This window comes from Tripterygium wilfordii, chromosome 15, assembly GCF_013401445.1.
Source record: "Tripterygium wilfordii isolate XIE 37 chromosome 15, ASM1340144v1, whole genome shotgun sequence".
Taxonomy (NCBI): Eukaryota; Viridiplantae; Streptophyta; class Magnoliopsida; order Celastrales; family Celastraceae; genus Tripterygium; species Tripterygium wilfordii.
In genome coordinates this window covers 6163553-6186731 of record NC_052246.1, presented here as the reverse complement: position 1 = coordinate 6186731, position 23179 = coordinate 6163553, and the positions used below count along the sequence as shown (strand labels likewise).

The 23179-nt window shown below is 35.4% G+C and overlaps 1 protein-coding gene across 1 annotated transcript; it reads right to left on the bottom strand.

The window, feature by feature from the left end:
* Positions 1 to 1686: 1686 nt before the first annotated feature.
* On the bottom strand, positions 1687 to 4233 carry LOC120016534 (F-box protein CPR1-like). Its single transcript, XM_038869358.1, has one exon. The coding sequence runs from the start codon at positions 3997 to 3999 to the stop codon at positions 2674 to 2676; it is 1326 nt and encodes a 441-aa protein (XP_038725286.1). The 5' UTR covers positions 4000 to 4233; the 3' UTR covers positions 1687 to 2673.
* Positions 4234 to 23179: the final 18946 nt, after the last annotated feature.

Sequence of the window (23179 nt, the reverse complement as noted above, 5' to 3'; positions counted from 1 at the left end):
AGGTTATGTTGGAGAGAAAATGGAGTGGGTTTAGTTGACCTAGCAATGCCGTCCATGCAATATGTTTCAACTCTTTCTTACATCCTCTTTTTCAACTCTAATTAACCCATGCAGTATATATATATGTTTCAACTCTTTTATCTTACATCCGTTTTTTCAACTCTTAACTTATTCAACCCTAAACATATATAATTTTCTTGAGAGTAGGTGTAAAATCCTGTATTTTTGTGAGTCTATTAAAATGGACAATTGTTATTAATTAGTAGTACCATCTGTTGAACTAAGACTTAATGTCAATGGAACCAACCAAGCTTCATGTCATAATCATGTTATTTGGACAAGAATTTAAATCTTAGACATACATACATGAAACTAAAATCCTAGCCTCAATTTGAAGTAGCATAATCCATATTCAATTTCAAGAATTGTTATATGATCATTTAGAGTGGAGACTTTGGGCCTATTAATTTTTGACACTCATAAAATTATAGAGTGTACAATTTGAATCCAATGATTTGGGAGATGTGTCACATTACAACACAAATTTATTTTTCTATTTTGAAACTTATCTTATTTTCTCTAGCTTCACTAATTGTAGATTTTAGGGAATTACGGAGCCCCAAATCCAGTACAAGAAATGTGAAATGCATGTCTTCTCCGATACTTGTGTTACTTTTGGTTATCAACAATTGTGTCTCTCTCTGCTTCACTATGACACTGACACACATTAAAAGCCCAAAGTCCGTCACTAAGCCTCGCCCACCAGTGTTTTCGAGAGAATTTGGATTTGCAATTTTAGCCTAGTGGAGTTGGGCAGGTATTTCTACAAGGAAAAACGTAGGCCCATTCATTGGCCCAAAACTAATTCTTTATGCTCCATCTCTTTTGGTAGATGATGATCATATATATATATATTGTGAAGGAATTATAGAACAGTGATGTTTTTATTTAAAAAAAAAACAATGTTGTTAGCCCAATCATCCCAAATCTATGCGGCGCCTCTATTTTATATATATATATATATATATATATATATATATATATTGTGAAGGAATTATAGAACAGTGATGTTTATTTAAAAAAAAAAAAAACAATGATGTTAGCCCAATCATCCCAAATCCTAAATCTATGTGGCGCCTATATTACATAACTATCGCTTAAATTTTTTTCGGCTTGGCACATGACATGACCATGCCACATAAGAGGCACCCAGACTTGGGATGGCTTGGTCTCCCAAAAACTTGGACTCTTTAGTATTTTCCATTATTGAAATCAATTTTTAACTTTCAAACATTTTAAAAGCTCATTTCTATATACTTTTAGCTTTCAAACGTTTCGACAATCACGAGTAGATCAAATGACAATCATATGTGTAGTATCTTATAGAAATCTCGAGTTTGAGCCTCCTCATTCCTTTTCCCTATATCTCAAAAAAATAAAAAATAAAAACCTTTTAAACGTTTCGTGGATTTGGCCCTTTCGGCGCATATATGACAAAAAGCGTTGAACTTATTTTAAGCATTATATTCCTTGGTTGGCAAAGCAGAACATTCATTACCAACTCCATTATATTAAACCACTTGCAATTTTATTTTTTTTGTCCAAATATTCCACTTGCAATTAAATAAAGAAAAAAATTCCATTATAAACATCATTCCTGTGCAGGCCATGTTCAATTGATACTAATTCCCATTACATTCACAGGGAAAACAAAAGATCTCTCCCTTACACCTTACTGTCATAAAATTTATGTCTGTGTTTCTCTAACGTAGCTGTATATGATATTGCTTAGTTTCTCTAACGGTGGACGATGAAGATATTGGTCTTGGTTCGCTCGTCGTGCGTATTGGCAATATTATTATTGCCTTGCCGACAGTCACCGACTTTCTGAGTCCTCTCTAATCTCTTATGTGTGTTCGATCGTTGGTTTCTATTATATATATATATATACACACACACACGTTCATATGGTTTCTATAGTTAGCAGTTAATAGGCTAACAAGCATATTGTTTCTGGCTACTTTCATAACTATTGGGCATTCTTATATGCAGGTTCTGTAATTTCTTAAAAAGTGTCTACTCGGTAAGGTAAGTTTAATTAGAGCTACTTATAACTGTTTTTTTTTTTTGTATAATTTGATCTTCTTTTGTTGTTTTGCTCTTAACACAAGACAGTTCGAAGCTGAAGGATTTGAGTCAGAGAAATACCAAGTAGATCCAACATTAAATTGCAAGGGATACACACTTGTCAAATTCCAGTCCAAATCAAATGTAAACATTACTCTGAAGCTAAATCCAAGTCCATCAACAAACAATCACCAATCATCCCTAATTGAGGACGTCTTGTAGTGTAGCCCTATATATGTTATGTTAGCAAGTATTTGAAAATGACGAGTGAACAGCTTAGAAATGTATGGAAAAGCTTCTTAATGCAAATACTTGAACATGACAGGGTAGAGTGAAGAGTCTAGTAGCAAATATTTCTAATACCAAAAAAAAAAAAAACACCCAGAAAAATGGGATTGCAAACCTATAAGAGAACCTCCTCACTTGGTCCCTCAAGTGGTTCTGATTTCTGAATGTTGTTTCTTCTGATCCCTCCACAAGAAGCATATCATCCAAAGCAAGTCCCTCCGCTAGGTTTGGAGTTTCTTGCAACAAAGCTGGAAGTAATCATATATGTTGATCAGTACCTTGCTTATTACAGCCCTTCTGTATCAGATATATGCATTTTCTAAGAAATCCAGTCACATTTCGTCCACTTCTCTTTCTGGTTTTCGATTGATTGTTCTCTTCTTCCATGTTTTTACTCACTTGACTTGGCAAAACTAAGCTCTCCACCACATTTTCATTCAAGATTGTTTTCCCTTGACCAAGCAACGCTATGCTCTCTGTGAAGTTGTTCAAATAAGAAGAGCCTTCTAATCCGTAAATTCCAAGATGTCTCAAGCGCCCACTCACAGGTTCATATGAATATAGCTGGTCCATGTCCCTGAACAATATCAGGTCACCATCTCCCATCGAGCCTAAAACACACGTCCAACGCCTGTTCCTGCCTGTTGGTCCCAGACTAACCATATGTGGCATGGTCCAAGACTCTGAGACACCATACTCCTTCATCGTCCATATTGAGCAGTCAAAATGGAGCCTGTCTCTATCATACCGCGCAGCTGAGAGCTGTTTGTGTAAGCTTGAGGCAACCAATTTCCATGTCCCATTGGTAGCAGAACACTTTGGAAGACACATTCTATCGAACCTCTCATCGGACACATTGAACCTTAGAATGAAATCACTATGCAACTCATCATCTGTAAGTCGATTGATCCCGCCAGAGGCAACCCAATGAATAGCGCCATTCACATAAGCTTGTGTCATGTGAAATCGGACCACTTTAAAGGGGGGAAGTGCCATAGCACTAATGTTTCTCCAGGAATTGGTGCTAAGAGAGTAAACAAAAACCTGAGGACGCGAAGGAGAGGCATTTCCATGTTCTCTCTTGGGAAACCAAAGCACTACGACCTTATAATCATCAGAGAGGCAATCAAAGCCAAAACCAAGGTCATACACATGTGTGCTGTAATGACTGAAAGACACAGGGGGAGGTGGGAGGGAGAGAAACTTTCGTATCGTCGGGTTCCAGAGAAAGATTTTGCAGGTCCTGATCAAGATAGATTCGGATAAGCACAGAACGCCATTGCAAGAACCAACTACCCGCGAATGTCGGAAACTTTGAAGTGGGAAGTACAAATCTTGACATTTAACGAAAGAGGAGTTGTCAACATGAAAAGAGTAGCATACTCTGTTGGAGGCATAGAACTGCCTGAAGAGAAGGCGACGGCCATTGTTTTTTCTTTTGTTAAAATGCTTGGCGATGAAAGTAGGGCTGGTGATGAAGGTGTACCATGATTTGCAGACGCACAAGCAATTTCCAAGTGTCTTGTCAGGCAGTCTTAACAGAATATCAGCTACAACTTCTTGAGGGAAAAAATCAGAAATCATCTTCTCTTGTTGTTTTCAGAGAACATTTAGGAGACTCACCGGATTGAACGAAGCAGTAGTAGGTGAAGCGAATCTCTTTACGGTAGGAGGCGCAATTTTTAATTGTCATTTGGCCACCCCAACATCATTCCAAACCATTAAAGAGTGTGAAAGGCACTCCTAACCTTAAAAGCAAGAAAGATTCCCATTTCCATGTGCAAGTTTGTTTAACAGACATAGAATGCAAATATGCTGTTGAATTTTTAATTCCAACAAATGGATATATTTTCTTTTCTTTTCTCTCTCTCTGTTTTTTTTTTTATAAGAGCGTACCTATGAATGAAAAAGTGGAGATTATCAAAATCACTAATTTGAACCAAAATGCGGTCTTATCTTATGAACAAATTTGGCCAATGGCTTCTCCATAGAGCTTGTAATATGATGTTTGTTTTTCTTATTCTTTTCTATCCGTCCCTGATCGAAGCGAAACTAAGCTGTTACATAACCATAACATCAGCTCTTATATAATTATTCTTTTCTTATTTCATGACCTATCGAAATGATTAAGATAAGGTCAACTCAATCTGTATCCGACATGATAATTTAGACATAATGCACACGATAAAAATAATCCAAACTAACGTCTAAATAACCGGCCACTAAAAAGATAAGACATGTTAAGTCATATCACATTTGATTCTCTTAGAGTAACCTACTTCATGTTTACTTCCTTGCATATAGTTTTATCCGAAAATGAAAGTGACCACGCACTTGTCATAAACAATTAGGATTAAAAATAATATGATCTCCCCCTTGACAATTGCAGGGTCAAAACACAAAGATTAGAAATATATTCGTTCTATCACACATGTATAATTTGTGGATCATATCAATTCAATACGCAACAGAGAACAAGATGATAATGGAATAGTACCATAGGTATCGCAACCAAAAGATCAAAGTTTAGATTATGCCAAACGAACTAGAGGGGAACCTTGATAAGTGCCAAAGATGTACACTTCTAATGATAATTTATTAGCACATTTATCGTATAAATAGGGTTTGAAGTAATCATTAAATTATTGAAGTACAAATATCATTTTTAATCATTTTATATTTATTCATTTTTATATTTTCAAGCCCAAAACTTGCAACAGGGCCATATCAGGCCCATATCATCACCATCATTTGCAAGGCCTACTTGTGCTCCATGTCAAGCCCATTAGCAGCAGCCCATTTGTTTGTGTCCACTTCATCTTGGGCTTATGCCTTGAATTCATTTGTAAGGCCACCATCTATTTCTTGAAGCCACATTTGCCAAGCCCATCTCTTGTAGCCAACTAGCCCATGTTCAACATTTGCATGCTCCACTTGCGAAGCCCACTTTCCAACCACCTCATTTAAATTGTCATCCCTGTAAGAGGACATAAATCACATGTGTGCGCGCGCGCGTGTGCGCGTGTGTCTATCCATGTTATGACATCATAGCATGCATCAGCTCCATCTCCCCTCTTTTTTGACTAGTAACAATGGGAAAAGAACATAGGTTGGTTATTATACATTATATTGTACACTAAATCGATATTCCAAACTAAAAACTAAAAAATGCACATATATACTTCACTCTTCATTCTCGATCTTTACAAAGGATTTTTGACCGGTGCGATAGAGCATTTGTTGAATTTCTCGATTTTCCTCTTTTTTTTTTTTTTTTTGGCACATCTCCTGCATGAACAAGTTAACATTAAAACAAGTGAAGATATAAAAATGTAATTAGACAAACAAAAATTTACAATTGGTTATGCATATTACTTTACAATGAATCGAAGAAAATATCACCTGAACCTTTGACACCGCCCAATATTCAGTTACCAATAAGTTCCAATCATTTTCAGAGTCGATGGATGGTTAATTTGCTAGTCTTTGCTCATCACTATCATGAATGTCATAATACTTCTTCTTCAACCTATACCTGAATTCCCTCCATTTTTTACCCATTGATCTTAGCATAAGATTGTCTCTTTCTGACTAATCACCTATATCAAACTTTGCCTAAATAAAAACACAGGATCAAATTGGTAAGACTTATACTTTCAACATTATTTGCAACATACAACAATTGAACTACGCTTACGTACCTTCACATTCTCAATCATTTTGTCCTTCTTATCTTTTTCAACATCTCACCATGATGTAGCAACAACAGATGTAATAAATATAATTCATACAATTCGTGCAATCACTCCCTGTTGCAACACAAACTTAGGATGATTCTCTCCTATTGATCGATGATTGTCATCAAATTCTATAGCAAACTTTTTCCCAGTTGGCATGTTTGTTAATTTTTGCCCACTTGTTCGTCCACGTTTATTATTCCTGATGCTACCTGCATAAAGCAAATATCAGTGTTTGATAGAATTTGATGCATCACAAATCAAAGATTTTGATCCAAGGAAATATCATGCTATGCTTGGTTCAAAAACAAACTAGAAGAGTTTGCTCCTGTATTAGGAGGAGAGGATTGCTCCAAATGTGAGGACGGTGACCTGTCATCTACTGATCTTGATTGTCGCAACTTCATGCCTCTAAAATGTTTAATAACTTAGTTAGATTACCCTTAAAATTTTAAGGGTAATCAGACTAAAGATAATGAGATTACTAAGTTATTCATCTTAAAACTTGATGTGTAGCAAACACCATAAGAACCAGTATCAAGCATTGCCCTGTAGCAAACCATAAAAGAATATCTTTCTTTCAATCAATGGGATAAAAATTAGCTGATAAGTGCACATGCTTTTGGAATAAATTTCACAACCAATCTAAATAGACTTAGCATAAGTAGGACAAGTACTCAGCAATCACTTTTGACTTAACGTCGTGTTTGGTTTATAATCTTACGGTGCTTATAAATAAAAGCACTGTCAAAATAAACAAGAGTCGGCGCTTTTAAAAAAGCATCGTAATAGCATCCCGTTCTTGTAGTGATAGTGCTCCCGATTTCTTTGTTTTTTTTGAAACGGGGGAGAGGAGATTTGAACCCTGATCATCAGAATTATACACATCATCTTTACTATTCCAACTCGTGACTTGGTGTAAATTTACATAATTTCTAATGTCAAAATACTATCCTATTTGGATCATTATACAAATTCAATAAAATTAAAAAACAAAGTAATTACCTAAACGGTTAGATATGTAAATAGCAAAGCTATCATTTTAATTAAGAATATTTGATAAACAAAATATTTAATACCATCTTGTGCATAACACGAGTTAACAACTAGTTTTAACTAGGTCTAGGGTCTAGGGACTTCGACTTTAGTTTGTGGATTATTCTCAAGTAAAATCCTCCACTGTCCAAAAACAAGCTGCAAATAATAGAAGTGGGCCAACAACATTCAAGTCCATGAAAGCCCAATATATGCAAAATTACAAGTCTAATCCACACTCGCAAGGATCACAAATTTGAATTATTTGTAGTCAAGACCCAGATTCAAAACCAATTTAACAAGAAGGCCCAATACCAAATCCAAGTATAAAATTTCTAGAAAAAATTTCAGACCGGTACCTTTAAGAAGAAGACTTTTGGATATTTAAGTCCTCTCAAAAAATACATAAACACATAAGTATCCATAAAAATGTCAATTACATCCCTATCCTCGCTATATATCAGTTCATGTTATTGTTTCAAACAATACTATGAAAGAAAAAGTCTCAAATCCAGGCGATTCCGACAATGATTCGCTTCATCAACACCGACGTTAGACTCTCCTCACTGAGTCGCACAATGCCCAACCATATTCCGTCCAAAATGACCACCGAAAAGGGAGACCTGAAGTTTGCTTGTTTTGCTTGAGTTCACATTGAAACAGTAACATACGATCTCATATTTATAGTAACATTGAAACAATAATATACGATCTCATATCTAACAAGATAAAGATGAACACTAATAAAAATAAGAACAAGAATAAGAACAAGAAAATGAAGAAAATGATTGCAGAGGTGCAATGGTGGTGGAGGAGTGACGGTGACGGACGGTGATGATGGTGGAAATGGAGGCGGACAATGGCAGTGGTGGAGATGGAGGCAAACGTGGCAATAATGGTGGAGATGGAGAGTACGTATCTTAAATCTATGTATTTTGTAGATACATGCCTATGCATGGAAGAAGAAGGGCAATGTGAGATTATGTAATTATTAAATTTTGAAATAGACACTTATGTGGAAAAGAGGTACTTATATAGCAAAATATTTTTTTCTTTGACTTAAGTGTCCAACTTTCATAAAGTGGACATTAATATGTCATTTTTCGAAATTTCTAATCCATGCACTTCTTGGTTATCTCAACCCAATAAACTCCAATAATCATTACCCAAAGAATTAATTACAAAATATATAGAAATTTATAAGAAAGGAGCCCTTATTTACACACAAATTTGGACTCATTGCACACATTTATTTAAAATACCAAAAAAATTTGTGATGAACACATGAAGCTTCCCTAATTATCTTTTCATACATATTAATTACATAAATCTAATCTCTTAAACTACCCTCTTCTCTCACCCACATATCTGATATCTCAATTCCCCTTTAAGAATCACTGAAAGATTTTGATATTTATTTCAAAATCAAGTTCGTAATTACTAATATGTAAGTAATCTTATTCTATTGCATTTATTCTTATGCAAGGCCGTGAGAAGAAGGGAAGCCCCATTATAGTTGCCTTCGGTGGCAGGCAAAGACCCAGCAAAACATGTTGTCAAGAAAAATATTTAAATAAAAGTCTTACACCAGTACTGCTTTCCCTTTCTGATGACAGGATTGCTACCCCGAGAAGTTGGGGAAGTCAGTATTGGTTCATGTGTCTTACATGTTCATGAGTGCATGGAAGTGTGTATATCCATTTATTGACAGCAAATCTTCCTTGCGAGATTGTGTTCTTCATTTTTTTTGCATCCACGAGGAAGAAGATGATGATGATGATTTGTTTAATAAATTTAATTGAAAGGATTAGTGTTACGCAAAATTCAGAGGGTATGAATCACACAAGTAACATAATGATGAACAGAGTATCGACGCCATGAGAATTGTGTGCAAATAGCGACATCCTTATAAGAATCAATATCCGATTAAATGAGGAAAAACCTTGTAACGAAGAGAGAAAGCCTCGAATCCACTATAGAAAATCAAATATACAAGGCAACACATTTGGCTATAGGAAACATTTATTTTCACAACTCATCTTCTTGTTCAATTAGATATGAGTAAATTGTAGAGCTTCCATATATTCTTGTCATTAACCATTAATTTCATTAGTGTTTGCGCAAGGGAAAAGCAAGTATTCTTCATTATTTTATTTTTATATTTGATGCCATGTATTTAACTTATAAGCTCTTAGTTATTCTCCTTTTAAGTAGTAGTATATATATCACTGTGAGGAATTTTAACCCCTCCTAAATTAAATTCAGCAGAAATAATAGAGATAGTAACCAAAATTAATGTCAGATAATCATAGAAACCCAAATCACAATAACACAATCAAGTAAGAACAAAGACAAAAGAGACACATAGATTTATAGTGGTTCACCCAATCAATTCGATCTGACAGGCTACTCCACTTTATTGGTAGTATTGGTAGGCTTTACTAGATCATGAATCAAGAGTACAATCACCAAGAACTCCTTCTCACAAGGTCCGGCCTCTCTCTCTCTCTCTCTCTCTCTCTCTCTCTCTCTCTCTCTTTCGGAGGGAAAAAAAAAGGAATTCAATTACAAACCCTACAAGAACATCTATTTATATGTTTCTAAAAAGGGGTTTAGGCTTCCTCGAGAAAGCCTATCCAATAAGGGCAATCTGCCAAGCAGTGTACTTTCGACTCCAAAATAGTAGAAATTCGGTCCACGCTCATCAATCTCCCACTTGGAGTTAATTTCCCCAAAAAATAAGAACCTCCATGATCCTAGCAAACGCCCATCAGCAACTCCATCTCCTTGTTCAACCTTGGAGACCAACGGAAGCTTTGCACAACTTCAGCTTATCAACAGTTATGGCCTTGGTAAACATATCAGTTAGGTTTTTACTCCCAAGAATCTTGCGTAATTTCAACTCCCCATCTTCTAACAAAGACCGTATAAAGTGATACCTCAGTCGACTATGCTTCGTCCTTGCATGAAAAATAGGGTTCTTGGTCAAGTGAATAGCACTCTAACTATCACCATATAGAATACCATCAGTTTGCTTTTAACCCAATTCTTCCAAGAAACTATTCAACCATATCAACTCCTTCGCACCTTCTATAAGGCTGCCTCTATAGTTGAAAGAGTTACTATCTTTTGAAACTTAGAAGCCCAACTAATAGTAGTACCACCCATGGTAAACATATAGCCTATAGTACTATTGTTGTCATCTATGTCACCACCCAGGTCTGGATCAACAAAACCTTGTAACTGCACTTTTTCAACCCCAAAACATAAGGTCGTACTGATTGTACCATGAAGATACCTCAATACCCACTTCACCACCTCCTAGTGTTGTTTTCCAGGATTACTCATGTATCAGCTGACTATTCCCATACATAAGACTCCCTATGACTGAAACATAAGTCTCTTGATGTGCTAATTATATACATATAATTATACATCCTTTTTACATGCAACCTTGTATCGTTTAGAGTCAATTTGGGATTGATGCTGCTTAAGAAATGTATATTTGCATATTATAGGTGCTTAGGAGCATATCGGATGAAAAAGAGTCAAAATGGATCGAAGATTGAAGAAAGTTCAAATAAGAGACTGATCAGATTTCTGATTGATCGGCCTTGAGGTCCAATGGATCGGACCCTTTTATTGAAGAAGAGACGGCAAGAAAAACAGATCGATCGGTCCCCAGCCCTGATCCATCGGACTAGCCCAGATCTACCATTTTAGATTTTCCAATTACCCAAAGACGCCCTAAACTCATGTGGGTCCGACTCAAAACGACACAAATGTTTATTATAAACTATATATGGGTTTAGGGCGTATAAATAGGTAGATTTTTAGTATTTTAGGGTTACACAACATTCTAGACTCTTGGGGGAGAGAAAGAGAGCTTGGAGGCCACAATAGAGCTTGGAGAATAAGAGGGTTCACAAGGGGGTTTTCTCTCTCCTCTTTTATCCTAGTTTTTATAGTTGATTTCCATTGCTTGATGATGTATCTTGACTCTATGAGTGGCTAGATTTCTTTACTAGGGTCTTAATGTAGCCAAACCTTGATGATTCAATAAATTTGGTTTTCTTATTACTTGATTTCTATCTCTTATTGATTGTCTATTGGGTGTGCTTTATACTTTTGGATGTTTAGCCATCATTCAATTGATTCGTTGCCTAGATTGAGACCAGAAGGAGATATCTAGGATTTGTCTCTTGCCATAGACGACATAGGTTGCATGAACCATAGGAATATAGGGGCATGACCTATCCAATCGCTACACGGTTAATCCATAAATTTTAATGGGTCTTTGTCTTTTGAACCCAATTGTTAGGAATAACAGGGGTTAAGGATAGAGGCACTTTCTGTGTAACCAGGAATGGAGCATTGGATAGGATAGGGAAACCGATTGTCAATTAAGAGGTAGTACTTAGGGATTAGGAAACCAAGTGAGTTGAATCGGATAAGGTGCGGTGAAATTAAGTACCCTAGTGTTTTCCATCCTTGATTACATTTGTGTTTTTAGTTGTTCTCTTAATTGCTCTTTTACTACTTAATTTAGTTTAGTTAAAAACAAAACCAATCACAGATCATTTTTCCCAATTTACATAGTTGTTGCTTGTTTTGACGATAAGGTGCTTGTTTTTAGTTATTGCTTGTTTTGACGATAATTTACTCATCTCTTTATTACTCGTGCGATTTGTGCGCTTATAATTAAATCCATATGAGCACCTTCTCCAAGTATATCTTCTCTTCCTCAGTCTTAGGCACAAGCTCCTTGGACAGTTAAAAGTGAGGTGTCGAAGGTGTGCTAATTGACTTAGTATCTTCCAGGTTAAACCTCTTCACACCTTTTTAACATACTATTCCTGCGTAAGCATCAAAGTACCACTCGCTCTGTCTCTCACAATCCTCATCCCTAGGATTTGCTTTGCTTCGCTTCACCCAGATCCTTCATTGAGAACTTGTTTGACAACAGCTTTTTCAGCTTCTTAATCTCACTCAAATCAACCCCTACCACCAACATATCATCAACATAAACTAGAACTATGATGTAAGAATTGTCAAACTTTATGAAATAATAGCAGTGATCTGCATGGCATCTTGTGTAGCCACACTCGTGCATGTACGAGTCAAACTTCTTGTTCCACTGCCTTGGGGCTTGTTTCAAGTCATACAGGCTCGTATCCAGTTTGCATACCAAGTCATCCTTTGCTAGTGCTACAAAACCCTATGGCTGCCGCATATAAATGTCCTCCTCCAAATCCCCATGGAGAAAAGCAGTCTTGACGTCTAGCTACTCCAAATATAGATTTTCTGCTACCACCATACTCAGCACCAGACGGATTATGGTGAGTTTCACAACCGGTGAAAATATTTTTTTGTAGTCTATGCCCTCCTTTTACTGAAAGCCCTTTACCACTAGTCTTGCCTTGTATCTTTTACTCCCATCTGCTTCTTGTTTGATCCTGAAGACCTACTTGTTATGAAACGCTCTTTTATCCTTAGGTAGGCTCACCAATCTCCATGTGTGATTGGACATGAGAGAATTCATTTCGTCTTGCATGGCTGACTCCCACTTGACAAATTCTTTATGATTCACTGCTTCCTCATAACACTCGGGTTCATCACATCAGTCAACAATATGTAATGCAGGGACAGAGAGTACCTTGTCGGTGCTCTTCTTTCTATAGTACACCTTCTCAAAGTAGGTGTACCTGGCTTAACCTCAAGAACAAAAACTGTGTCTTTAAACTTGGTGTCTTAAGGAGCATCTTGTGAAGCATCAACTTCTGGCCTTTCTTGTTTCCAATTGATCATATCACTATCGCCAAAATTATCTAGACTTGCAAACTGTTTATCTTCATCTTCAGGACTTGTCTCATTAGGGACTGTTGCTTCCCTATTGTATACATCACCTCCACATTGAAGATGACATTCTTACTCCTTATAAACTTCTTGTTTTGCTCATCCCAAAACCTATACCCAAATTCATCATCGTTGTAGCCAATGAATATGTACTTTCGGGACTTGGGATCCAACTTGCTTCTCGCACCAAACTCAATGTGTACATATGCCACGTAACCAAACACTCTCAAATGCGATAGATCTATCTTTTTGCCACTCCATTCCTCCTTAGATAGGAGCTCATCAATTGGAATTGACAGCCTGCGATTAATCAAATAAGTAGCAGTATTAATCGCATCAGCCCACATCATGTTTGGTAACCCTGTATGTATCCACATACTTCTCACACGCTCATTTAGAGTCTTGTTCATGCGTTCAACCACTCCATTCTGCTGTGGAGTTCCAGGAATGGTCTTCTCCATCCTAATCCAGTAATCCCATTAGTTGCGCAAAACTTATGAAAATTGTTGTCAGTGTACTCACCTTCATTATCCGATCTCAAACACTTTACCTTCAAACATGTCTCTTTTTCAACCAAAGCTTTCCACTTCTTGAAGGTATCAAAGACATCTGATTTGTTTTTCAGAAAATAAATCCACACTTTTCTTGTGACATCATCAATAAAAGCCACATAGTACCTTGACTCTGTAGGAGACTGAACCGGTGAAGGTCCCGAAACATCAGTATGAACCAACTCCAACTTGGTAGTCTTTGGTGCCCTGCTTGTCTTTGAGAAATTGACAACCTTCTGCTTCCCAAAGATGCAATCTTCACAAAGTCCGACATTCACTGACTTCACACCCCGCAACTTGCCCTTGGACTGCAAAACCTTCATCCCCTTCTCACTAATATACCCAAGTCTATGGTGTCAAATATTAGCATCATATTTGTTTTCAACTGTGTTCACCGAATTCCTCGAATTCGAGATCGTATAGAGCGTACACGACATCTCACCACGAGCCACTATCAAGGCTCTCTTTGTAAACCTTCCAACTACGATCAGAGAAATTTTTCACACAACCTTCTCTATCTAACTGACCCACGACAATCAAATTTTGTGACAAGCGTGAAATATGTCTGACATCATACAACTTCCACACATTATCGTTAGACAATTTAATAGGTACCTCACCATTTCACACAATGTCAAGAGCCTCATTATTCGCAATATGAACTTTGCCATAATTGCTGGATTTGTAATTCTCTATGATACTTTTATTTGCAGTAAAGTGAAAAGATATTCTAGAATCTACTACCCAAGACTCCAGTGGACTATGTGCATTCAAGATCAATGCATTACTATTGACCTCTACATATGCATTGGCTTGATTATTATCATCCTTCAAAGCCCGACAATCCTGTTTCAAGTGTCCCGACTTCCCACAATGCCAGCAACTATCCGATCACTTTCCAGACCTAGACTTGCCTCGTCCCTTCCTAGACTGAGACTTCCCACGATTGTTAGAATTTATGTTGGAAGATCTTTCCCTATTTTCAGTCTTGAGATCCGAACCACTAGACGACTCTCCAGCACTACTCCTTCTCGATTCTTCACTAAGAAGTGTTAACGCACTTTCTTGTAGTCTAGATTTTGCTTCCCATTGGAATTGCATACAAAATTCATAGTAGTATCACAATTATTAGGCATCGATGTCAACAAGATCAAGCACCTCAAGTGCTCTTCAAAGGTAATTCCCACTGACTGAAGTTTATCCAGGATTTCATTCACCAACACCACGTGTTGATTAACAGAATTCTCCCTTGACATCTTCAACGTGAACAACTACCTCAATAATTGAATCTGATGTACTGCACTTGGGTTTTCATACATCTTTGATAGGGTACTCATCAGCCTGACAATAGCAGTTTCATTGACAACATGTGCACAAACACTCTTTGCAAGTGTTAATCAGACCACCCCTAAAGCCTTCTTATCAAACTTGTCTCAATCTACTCGACTCATACCAGTTGGAACAACACCCTTGAGGACAACTCTAAATCCTTAGTATTAAAGTAATCCATGATTTGCATTATATGATAGTGAAAATCAGTTCCATCAAACTTATCGACACCCTTAGCACTATCTCCACCCATTACTCCCACTCAAATGAAGATTACAACAACTTAAGAACGTTGAACAAAACAACCCTAAGCTCCGATATCACTTTTTGGGAGTTTTAATCCCCCTCCTAGATTAAATTCAATAGGAATAATAGAGATTTATAGTGGTTCACCCGATCAATTCGATCTAACAGGCTACTCCACTTTGTTGCTAGGCTTCACTAGTTCATGAATCAATATCACAATCACCAAGAACTCCTTCTCACAAGGTCTGACCGCACTCTCTCTCTCTTTCGGAGGAATAAAACGATAGCAATTCAATTAAAAACCCTAAAAGAACATCTATTTATATGTTTCTAAAAAAGGGTTTAGGATTCCTCGAGGAAGGCTATCCAGCAAGGGCAATCTGCCCATTCTCCACCAAAGGCTTCCTAGAGGAAGGCTCTCCAGTAAAGGCAATCTGCCAATCCGTGTACTTTCGACTCCAAAACAGTAGAAATTCACTCCACACTCAACAATTACTGATACCAATTTTGAAGTAGTTAAAACTCTTGGATAACTATAATAATCACATGCTTATGAAATTAATATTCACTATTGCTAAAATCAACTTTCCCTAAATAAATTATCATATGGTTGATCTTTTTTTTTTTTTGTAAATTCATATAAAAAATAATCCAATTAATATTTATGTAAAAAATAATTGAGATATATCCGTGCATGAAAACTAGTAATCAAGACTTATTTTTATAAATATATCTAATATCGTTAAGTGATGAATTTTTTTATAAAAATGTTGATTTTAATTAGTTGTTTGTAGTGTGTATAAGGAATCCAACCTTCAATCTATTCGCAATCCGAATGAGTGGCTACCACTAAACCAATAGCTCCTTATCGTAATGTTTGGAGTTAACTCCAAATTAAGATTACTTTGCTTGTCCATTATGTTATTGTAGATGCTCGAATCTACAATTGTTGAATAGTCAACGTAATTTGTCTCAAGTCTTCTACGGCGGAGTCTTGTAGAACAAAGCAAGGTTGAGGATGAAAGACTTGGGCATCGGTGGGGTACCTGTCAAAGAACCTCTGAGATCAAGTTAGTAATCAAAAAGAGGTCAGGTAGAACAAGTATCTCGAAGATGTAAAGTACGAGATGTAAGATGTGAAATATGAGTGCCAGTAAGGCAAATAAGTGAGACAATAGAGCGTAAAGTATGAGATGCAAGGTAAAAGATGGAAGTTGGTCGAAGATTACTGGTGGAAGGTGGAAGGTTGAAGAAGCTTTGTGCTTTCTTTGTATGAGTGAATGAGAGTGAGCATGAATCGGATCTCTTTCTACGAAGGAGGAGGGGGATTTTATAGTAGAAATTGGTTGTTTTGATGTGTTTTGTGTAATTTTTGAAGGAATATGTCCCTAACGGTGATTGAGAGCTAAAGAGGCAAAAATATGATGAATGAGAAAAGATGAATATGTTCACAATTTTGAAGCCAAGTCAGGTTCCTAAACAGATTTGTCAACTTCACGGAATAAACTGGGCGTGCTAAGGAAGAATAAGATGATGAGATATATCGTTGGAAAGATCTAGAAGTCTAGTTTCCATAGAATTTTACGGTTTGTGATTTGGAGTTTCCTAGAGAAAGTTGCATCAGTTTTAGCATAATGGTTCAGTGCAGAAATTATATGTGAATTTGAGAAAATTTGATACATCAATTTACTATTCTTGGTACTCAAACCTTGTGCTAGAAGTCAATGACAACCCTCTAAGTTAGTTTAAATTTAATTTCCATAAGGAGAAGTGTATTGAAAGTCAAGTTCTATATCAATTAGGAGAAACACTTCCTTATGGTAATTGGACTTAATTCCTATATTGTCTCAAAAGTCTCAATCGGTGGTGCCCTATTTCTGAACTATAAAAGGGATGTAAAGGTCATCAGAGAAGACACGAACGAATAGAAAAGAGAACGCAGAGAATAAGGTGAAACCAGCAGCAAGCAAGCCGATATCTACTATTTGGGTTTCTCTTTCTTTTATGTATTTTAGTCTTCAAAACAGATGATGTGTGGCTATTTTTTCTTCAGTTAAGGAGCTGATTGAAGCCCGAACATGATTGTACTAATGATTCGATGATCTTTGATCTTATTTCTTGAGATCGAATGAAAATCTTTTCACTATATTACTTGTTGATGAAATCTGAGATATGTTGCTTTGAGTGCATGCTTAGATGCATGTTTTAGGATTCTATTGCTAGGACGATATGATTGATCACTCTTATCTTCATAAAGTCTCAAGTAGCCAATGAATAAGATAACTCATATTTATGTGAATTGATTTCTAAGTGATGTAAGATGCATGTCACGTCTTATGAATCTAGTGATGTTTGCCTTCCTTGTGCTTAATGATTCTTAAGTGTTGAATCTATGAACATGTCATTCAAGATTGCATCTTAAGAACTAAGTTAAGGAGTACATGCCATACACTTGACATACCAAATAAGAGAGAGCAATAAGATAAAATCAACATGTCATTGTTTTATCTTAAATATCGTCATTTGTGAATTAAGAATATAGATGAAGGTTGCAGTTGTACATGATTGTTAGTGGTGAATAACTTTCCCTTAACTCTTTCTCTTATAAGAATCAAAAATGTTTTCTACTTCTTACCAATTATTCTGAGTTAGCTGTTTAGCTCGAGTCATAATTAGATTTGATTTATAATTATATTTCAATCCTCTGCGGGAGATACTCTTACTTCTCACTATACTCAACAACCTTTTTCTTAAGTTGTAATGATTAAATCGAGTTATTTTTCAGTACCTATATTGGTATTCAAAAATAGTTGAACAAATACCTGAGGAGAGCATGGCTGATGCTCGCCAACCATTTATGAAGTCGATCGACTTGGGATTGGGCGCCCGAATATAGGTCGCTTATGGACCTTGAGCGTCAATGGGTTTGTTCGACTTCGTTGATCGAGTTATGCATCAACTGACGACGTTTGTGGGCTTTGTACGCCTATCGATATTGTCTGACTTGCATTCGTCTTGTCCGGCTTTATTGACTTGAAAAGTGACCCATGGCGATATTTGATCACTACAATTACATAGCATTATTAAATGTACTTTTTGTGATATTAACTTAATTAGCATCTCGAAAAGTATATACCTAGGTTAATGATGCATTTTTTTTTCCACGTTGTGTTACATTGCTTTATTAAACGTACTATATTTTTGTGATAATAACTTAATTAGCATCTGGAAAGTATATACCCACATGAATGATGCATTTTTTTTCCACGTTACATGTATGAATGGATTGTCCATTTAATGTTTGGTAGGTGATTGAAAGGTTAGTAATTAAAGGGAAAATTGGGATTCTAACTAAAATGTTATTAAAATGGGATTATTATTTTATTTTGTGTTAGGTAGAATAATGCGAGTGCACATGCCCCACCAACCAATAGTTTACAGCCCCAGCTCTTAATTTTATGTATATAAATTTACCCTATTTTTATTTGATTAGAGTCAATGAGAAATATTCTCATGAACGTTAGCTAATGTTGTGAAGTATTTGATTTACAATAAATAATAGATACCTAATGATCTTCTTCAGGATAATCACAGAAACTCCTATCGCGGACGCATTATTTTGGTTACTATAGTTTGGTATCTGCTTGAAGAGCTCAATTTGAATGCTTGATTGAAAAGATTTATTCTCCATCAACTCATTACACTAGGAGCGATACACTTGTGACTACGTACTGGATGTCAGTCCAACTTACAATTTCCTCTGGTGTGAAATTTTTGTGTGCATGAACCTAACGACTCGAGTTTAGACGCATCTAATTTCTAAAGACATATTTATATGGTGTCATCCTTAGTTATAAAAAAATAATAATAATAGTATTCTTGTCGGTTGATTGAGGATATTGTATTAAATCTAATTGATTAATCAACGCATTTATAGTCCTATTCATATCAATGTTAGTCTTGACTTGTAAATACTATATATTTCAATATTATTGTTATTAGTCCTATTTATATCTATAGTTTTGGCATACATGAATATTTAATCATGACTTTAGCTGTCTACACATTATAATCAAAAGGAGTCAAGAAATGACAATCGCTATTAATTATAGAAATGACTATTAATATAACGACACATGACAGAGGTCTAATGTGAATTTGAACTTTCCACAACAAATTGTTCAATTTCTTATTCTTTCAATTCCATACAGCTGTAAAAGAATATAAATATTATACATTATCTTGAGATTAATTAATCAAAATTATTTGAAAATAAGGACCTACAAGAAGTGACATAAATTAGGAGAAAGAGTTGATCCACAGTTCATCAAGAACAAATTCGTACAGCCCCATAACTTAGAGCGCACGCTTACAATATCTTCAACTTGTTTGGGCTGGAAATTTCAACAAGTTGAGAACAAATCATTCAAATTGCAATTACAAGATTCAAATTCAGCTATTTTAAATAACTCCTTATATATGTAACTTGTCCAAGTATTATGAAAGAGAGATGGTTTAATTTCCGACAAAAAGATATTTTTCGTCACATGATTATGGGACGAGTTTCATTTTCGTCCCTAAGATTTTTTCTCGCATTTTCGTGCCTCAACTATTACAAAGTATCATTTTCGTCCTTCAAGTGAGATCAGGGTTGAGAAATGCTTGCGTGACACCTATATGGCACGTCAGAAAAATCTGATCTGACGAACAATAGGATATCACGTTAGATTTTTTCGTCATCGAATTTATTCGAGAGACAAACGGGATATTTTTTCATAATTGAGAAATGAAAAAGGGAGAAAAAAAATTATGGGACAAAAATAAAATTCGATCAATGGTTGACTAATGAAAAATACCGTTTTGCCTTCAATTTCCAGAACTTACATGGGCTAAAGACTGTTGATTCCTAATTGTACAAATAAAAAAACATAAAAGAAATGTTGGAGGAAGAGGAAAGAAACTCATACGTGGACCTAAATGGCACCACATGGGCTTGAAATTTTTAGCACAAACTTTATGTCGTTTCCAGAGATCAAAATCCATCACGTACAGTCAACGCCGGCTATATGATAGGTCCCACAATAAATGTGTGGCCCTAATATAGACACACAATAATTCTTTTATATGAATCAAAAAATGTGGATTAACTTTATAGATCAAAATTTAATAGTTGTAATAAAGCACAATATAAGTGGGGGCCACACATTTACTATAAGACTAATCATGTACAGTCAACGCCGGCTATATATATTCTTTTATGCGGATCAAAAGCGTAGATCAATTTTGTATACTTATTTTTCAATCATAAATATGATAGGTCCCATAATAAATATGTGGCCCTAACTTATGTTGTATTATATTACAATTATTGGATTTTGGTCTACAAAATTGATCCACATAGGAGAATTCATGTATGTATATATATATATATAGACACACACAACAATTCTCTTATGTGAATCAAAAAGTGTGGACTAACTTTATAGATCAAAATTCAATAGTTGTAATAAAGCACAATATAAGTGAGGGCCACACATTTACTATGAGACCCAACACTTATGTGGTTAAAAAACAAGTTCACAAAGTTGGTCGACACTTTTAGTTCAGAGATAATATATATATATCAGGAATTCTCTTATGCGGACGCCCATAAGTTATATTAACTTATGCATCTCACTCTTATTATTGATTTGAAATATATGGGACTCAAATTAATGGGTCACACTTATTATTTCACTTTTGAAAACACTTAAAAAATGGAGTACGTAAATTATTAAATTGAGGACATCTGTATAAGAGAATTTATATATATATATATATATATATATATATATATATATTCAAATAATAACAAATTAGATTACGTCTGGCTCAGTCTTAACCGCCTCCAGTCCCCCCGTACGTACACATGCACCACTGAATACTTTTCTTCTTTTTTTTTTTGAGAGGACCACTGAAGACTTATTACACACACATACATACATATATATACAAATTTTCATGAAAAGTAGTGTACAGACAGCCATGCAATTGAAAATTACGTAGACAGCCCCACATTTACAATTTACATGGTCTTGTCTCTGTAGAGTGGCCTGGGTCACAGGATGAATTTTGGTATGTGTGCGGTTAGGTTTATGTACACGGTTTGATTTCATATTTGAAATTATATTCATATATAAGTGAACTGGGACATGTATCGAAATGTATCTATGTTTTCAGAGTTTTTTTATATAGGGGTAGTCTCGGAATGATGGATTCACTTTTGGGTGGATTCTCCGTCAATAAAAAAAAAACACTGTTTTCTAAGTTTTATTAATTGGCGTTTGATTTAACTTAATTAGTTTGCGGCAGTAGGGGGAGACCATGTGACCATTTTTTGTGAAGAGATTCTATTTCTTCTTGCATGATTGCAGGAATAATAGCGTATTAATCAAACAAGACCTAAAATTTTCATCTTTTTTTTTTTTTTTAAAGTTAAAACCCATACGTTTCATTTCAAGATAGTAAAAATTAAACCAAATGCCACGAAAACAGCCTATAAATTTACAAATTCTAGACAATACCAGACTATACTAAGAAATTACAAACAACGGACTACACCTAAATTATATCATACTATGTCGGATTATAAACTACGTCGGGATATACCCAAGTAGAATAAACAAACAAACAAACACAAAAACACAAATTGAGCAAGGCAGATCTATCAATTTGAGTAATTCTCCAAACATATGTGAAAATAGATCTAGATCTAGATCTAGATCCATATCTACCGAAATCATGCATATCTTTGCTTGAACTTGTTTGTTGAAATCCATAACATGCTGATGGGCCATCGATCATACACCGCTCTTGAAGCCAAGTCATCCCCAAAACGATATACAAGGGAGAAACTCCCTATATGTCCAAATTATTGAAACAAAAAACTAAAAAAAATATTAAACAAGTGACTAGGGAAGAGGATGAGGCGATCGTCTCCTCCTCTCCAAACGTTGAAAAATGATTTTGGGTGGTTTAAAATTATAATCCTTAACCGTTAATGCTCTCTGTATTTATATTTGGTTGTTAGAAATAACGTATTAACTCTTGCTTTTTGGTTGTTAGAAATAACGTATTAACTCTTGCTTTTTGTAATGTTTATATTTGGCTGTCTAGAAATCCCCCAAACTCGAGAGTTTTTTTTTTTTTGAAATGGAAAGGAGAATTTAAACCCTGAATATCAAGATGATACACATCATTCTTATCATTTCAACAGGTGTTCCCAAACTCGAATTGGTCATATTACCTCTCTGTCCATGTATCCTATTCCTAACTTTACATCTCTGACAAACTCTTTTCGCCTCTGCATAATTAATTATAGTGTCTCAACGATTCCTTTGTCCAAGCGAATCTCATAATTTTATTGATGAAATGAGTGATTAGATCTAAAGTTAATTAATATGAATCATATGCCAACTAACCTGCCTAATTAAATCTGAAAAATTGGATCTTATATTTGTTTATAAATTATTAATTAGAGGATTCAGATTAGGAAGAAAGGTCCCCTATCTTCAATTATATAGAAAGTGATAATAAAGACCAAAATCTTCTGCTATCAAAATTCAAAACAGAAGTTTCAACAAAACGACGAGAAAATAGTAAATTAAGCAGAGAGGAGAGGCAATTTGAAAGCTCAAGCTCTCCATAAAATGACAAAACTAACGAAATGAAATACTTTTCTCTTTGCAATTATTTCCATTACACACTCTACTTTATTCTCTGCTTTAGTTAGCAGCCCCGGTCATGCAAAAAAAAATAATAATAAAAAATAAAAATGCCAACTCAAAAGTTAGATATTGATCCAAACATCAATGTCATTTATTCATTTACACAAGACTAGTGTAATTTTTTGTTTTGACCCGTTTTTACGAAGGGAAAATAATATTCAAAGGTAGTATGATTTTACTACGACTAGGTAGTGTTGGAAGGTAAACACAAAATCTATATAAAGGAGGGATAGGATTGCACAAA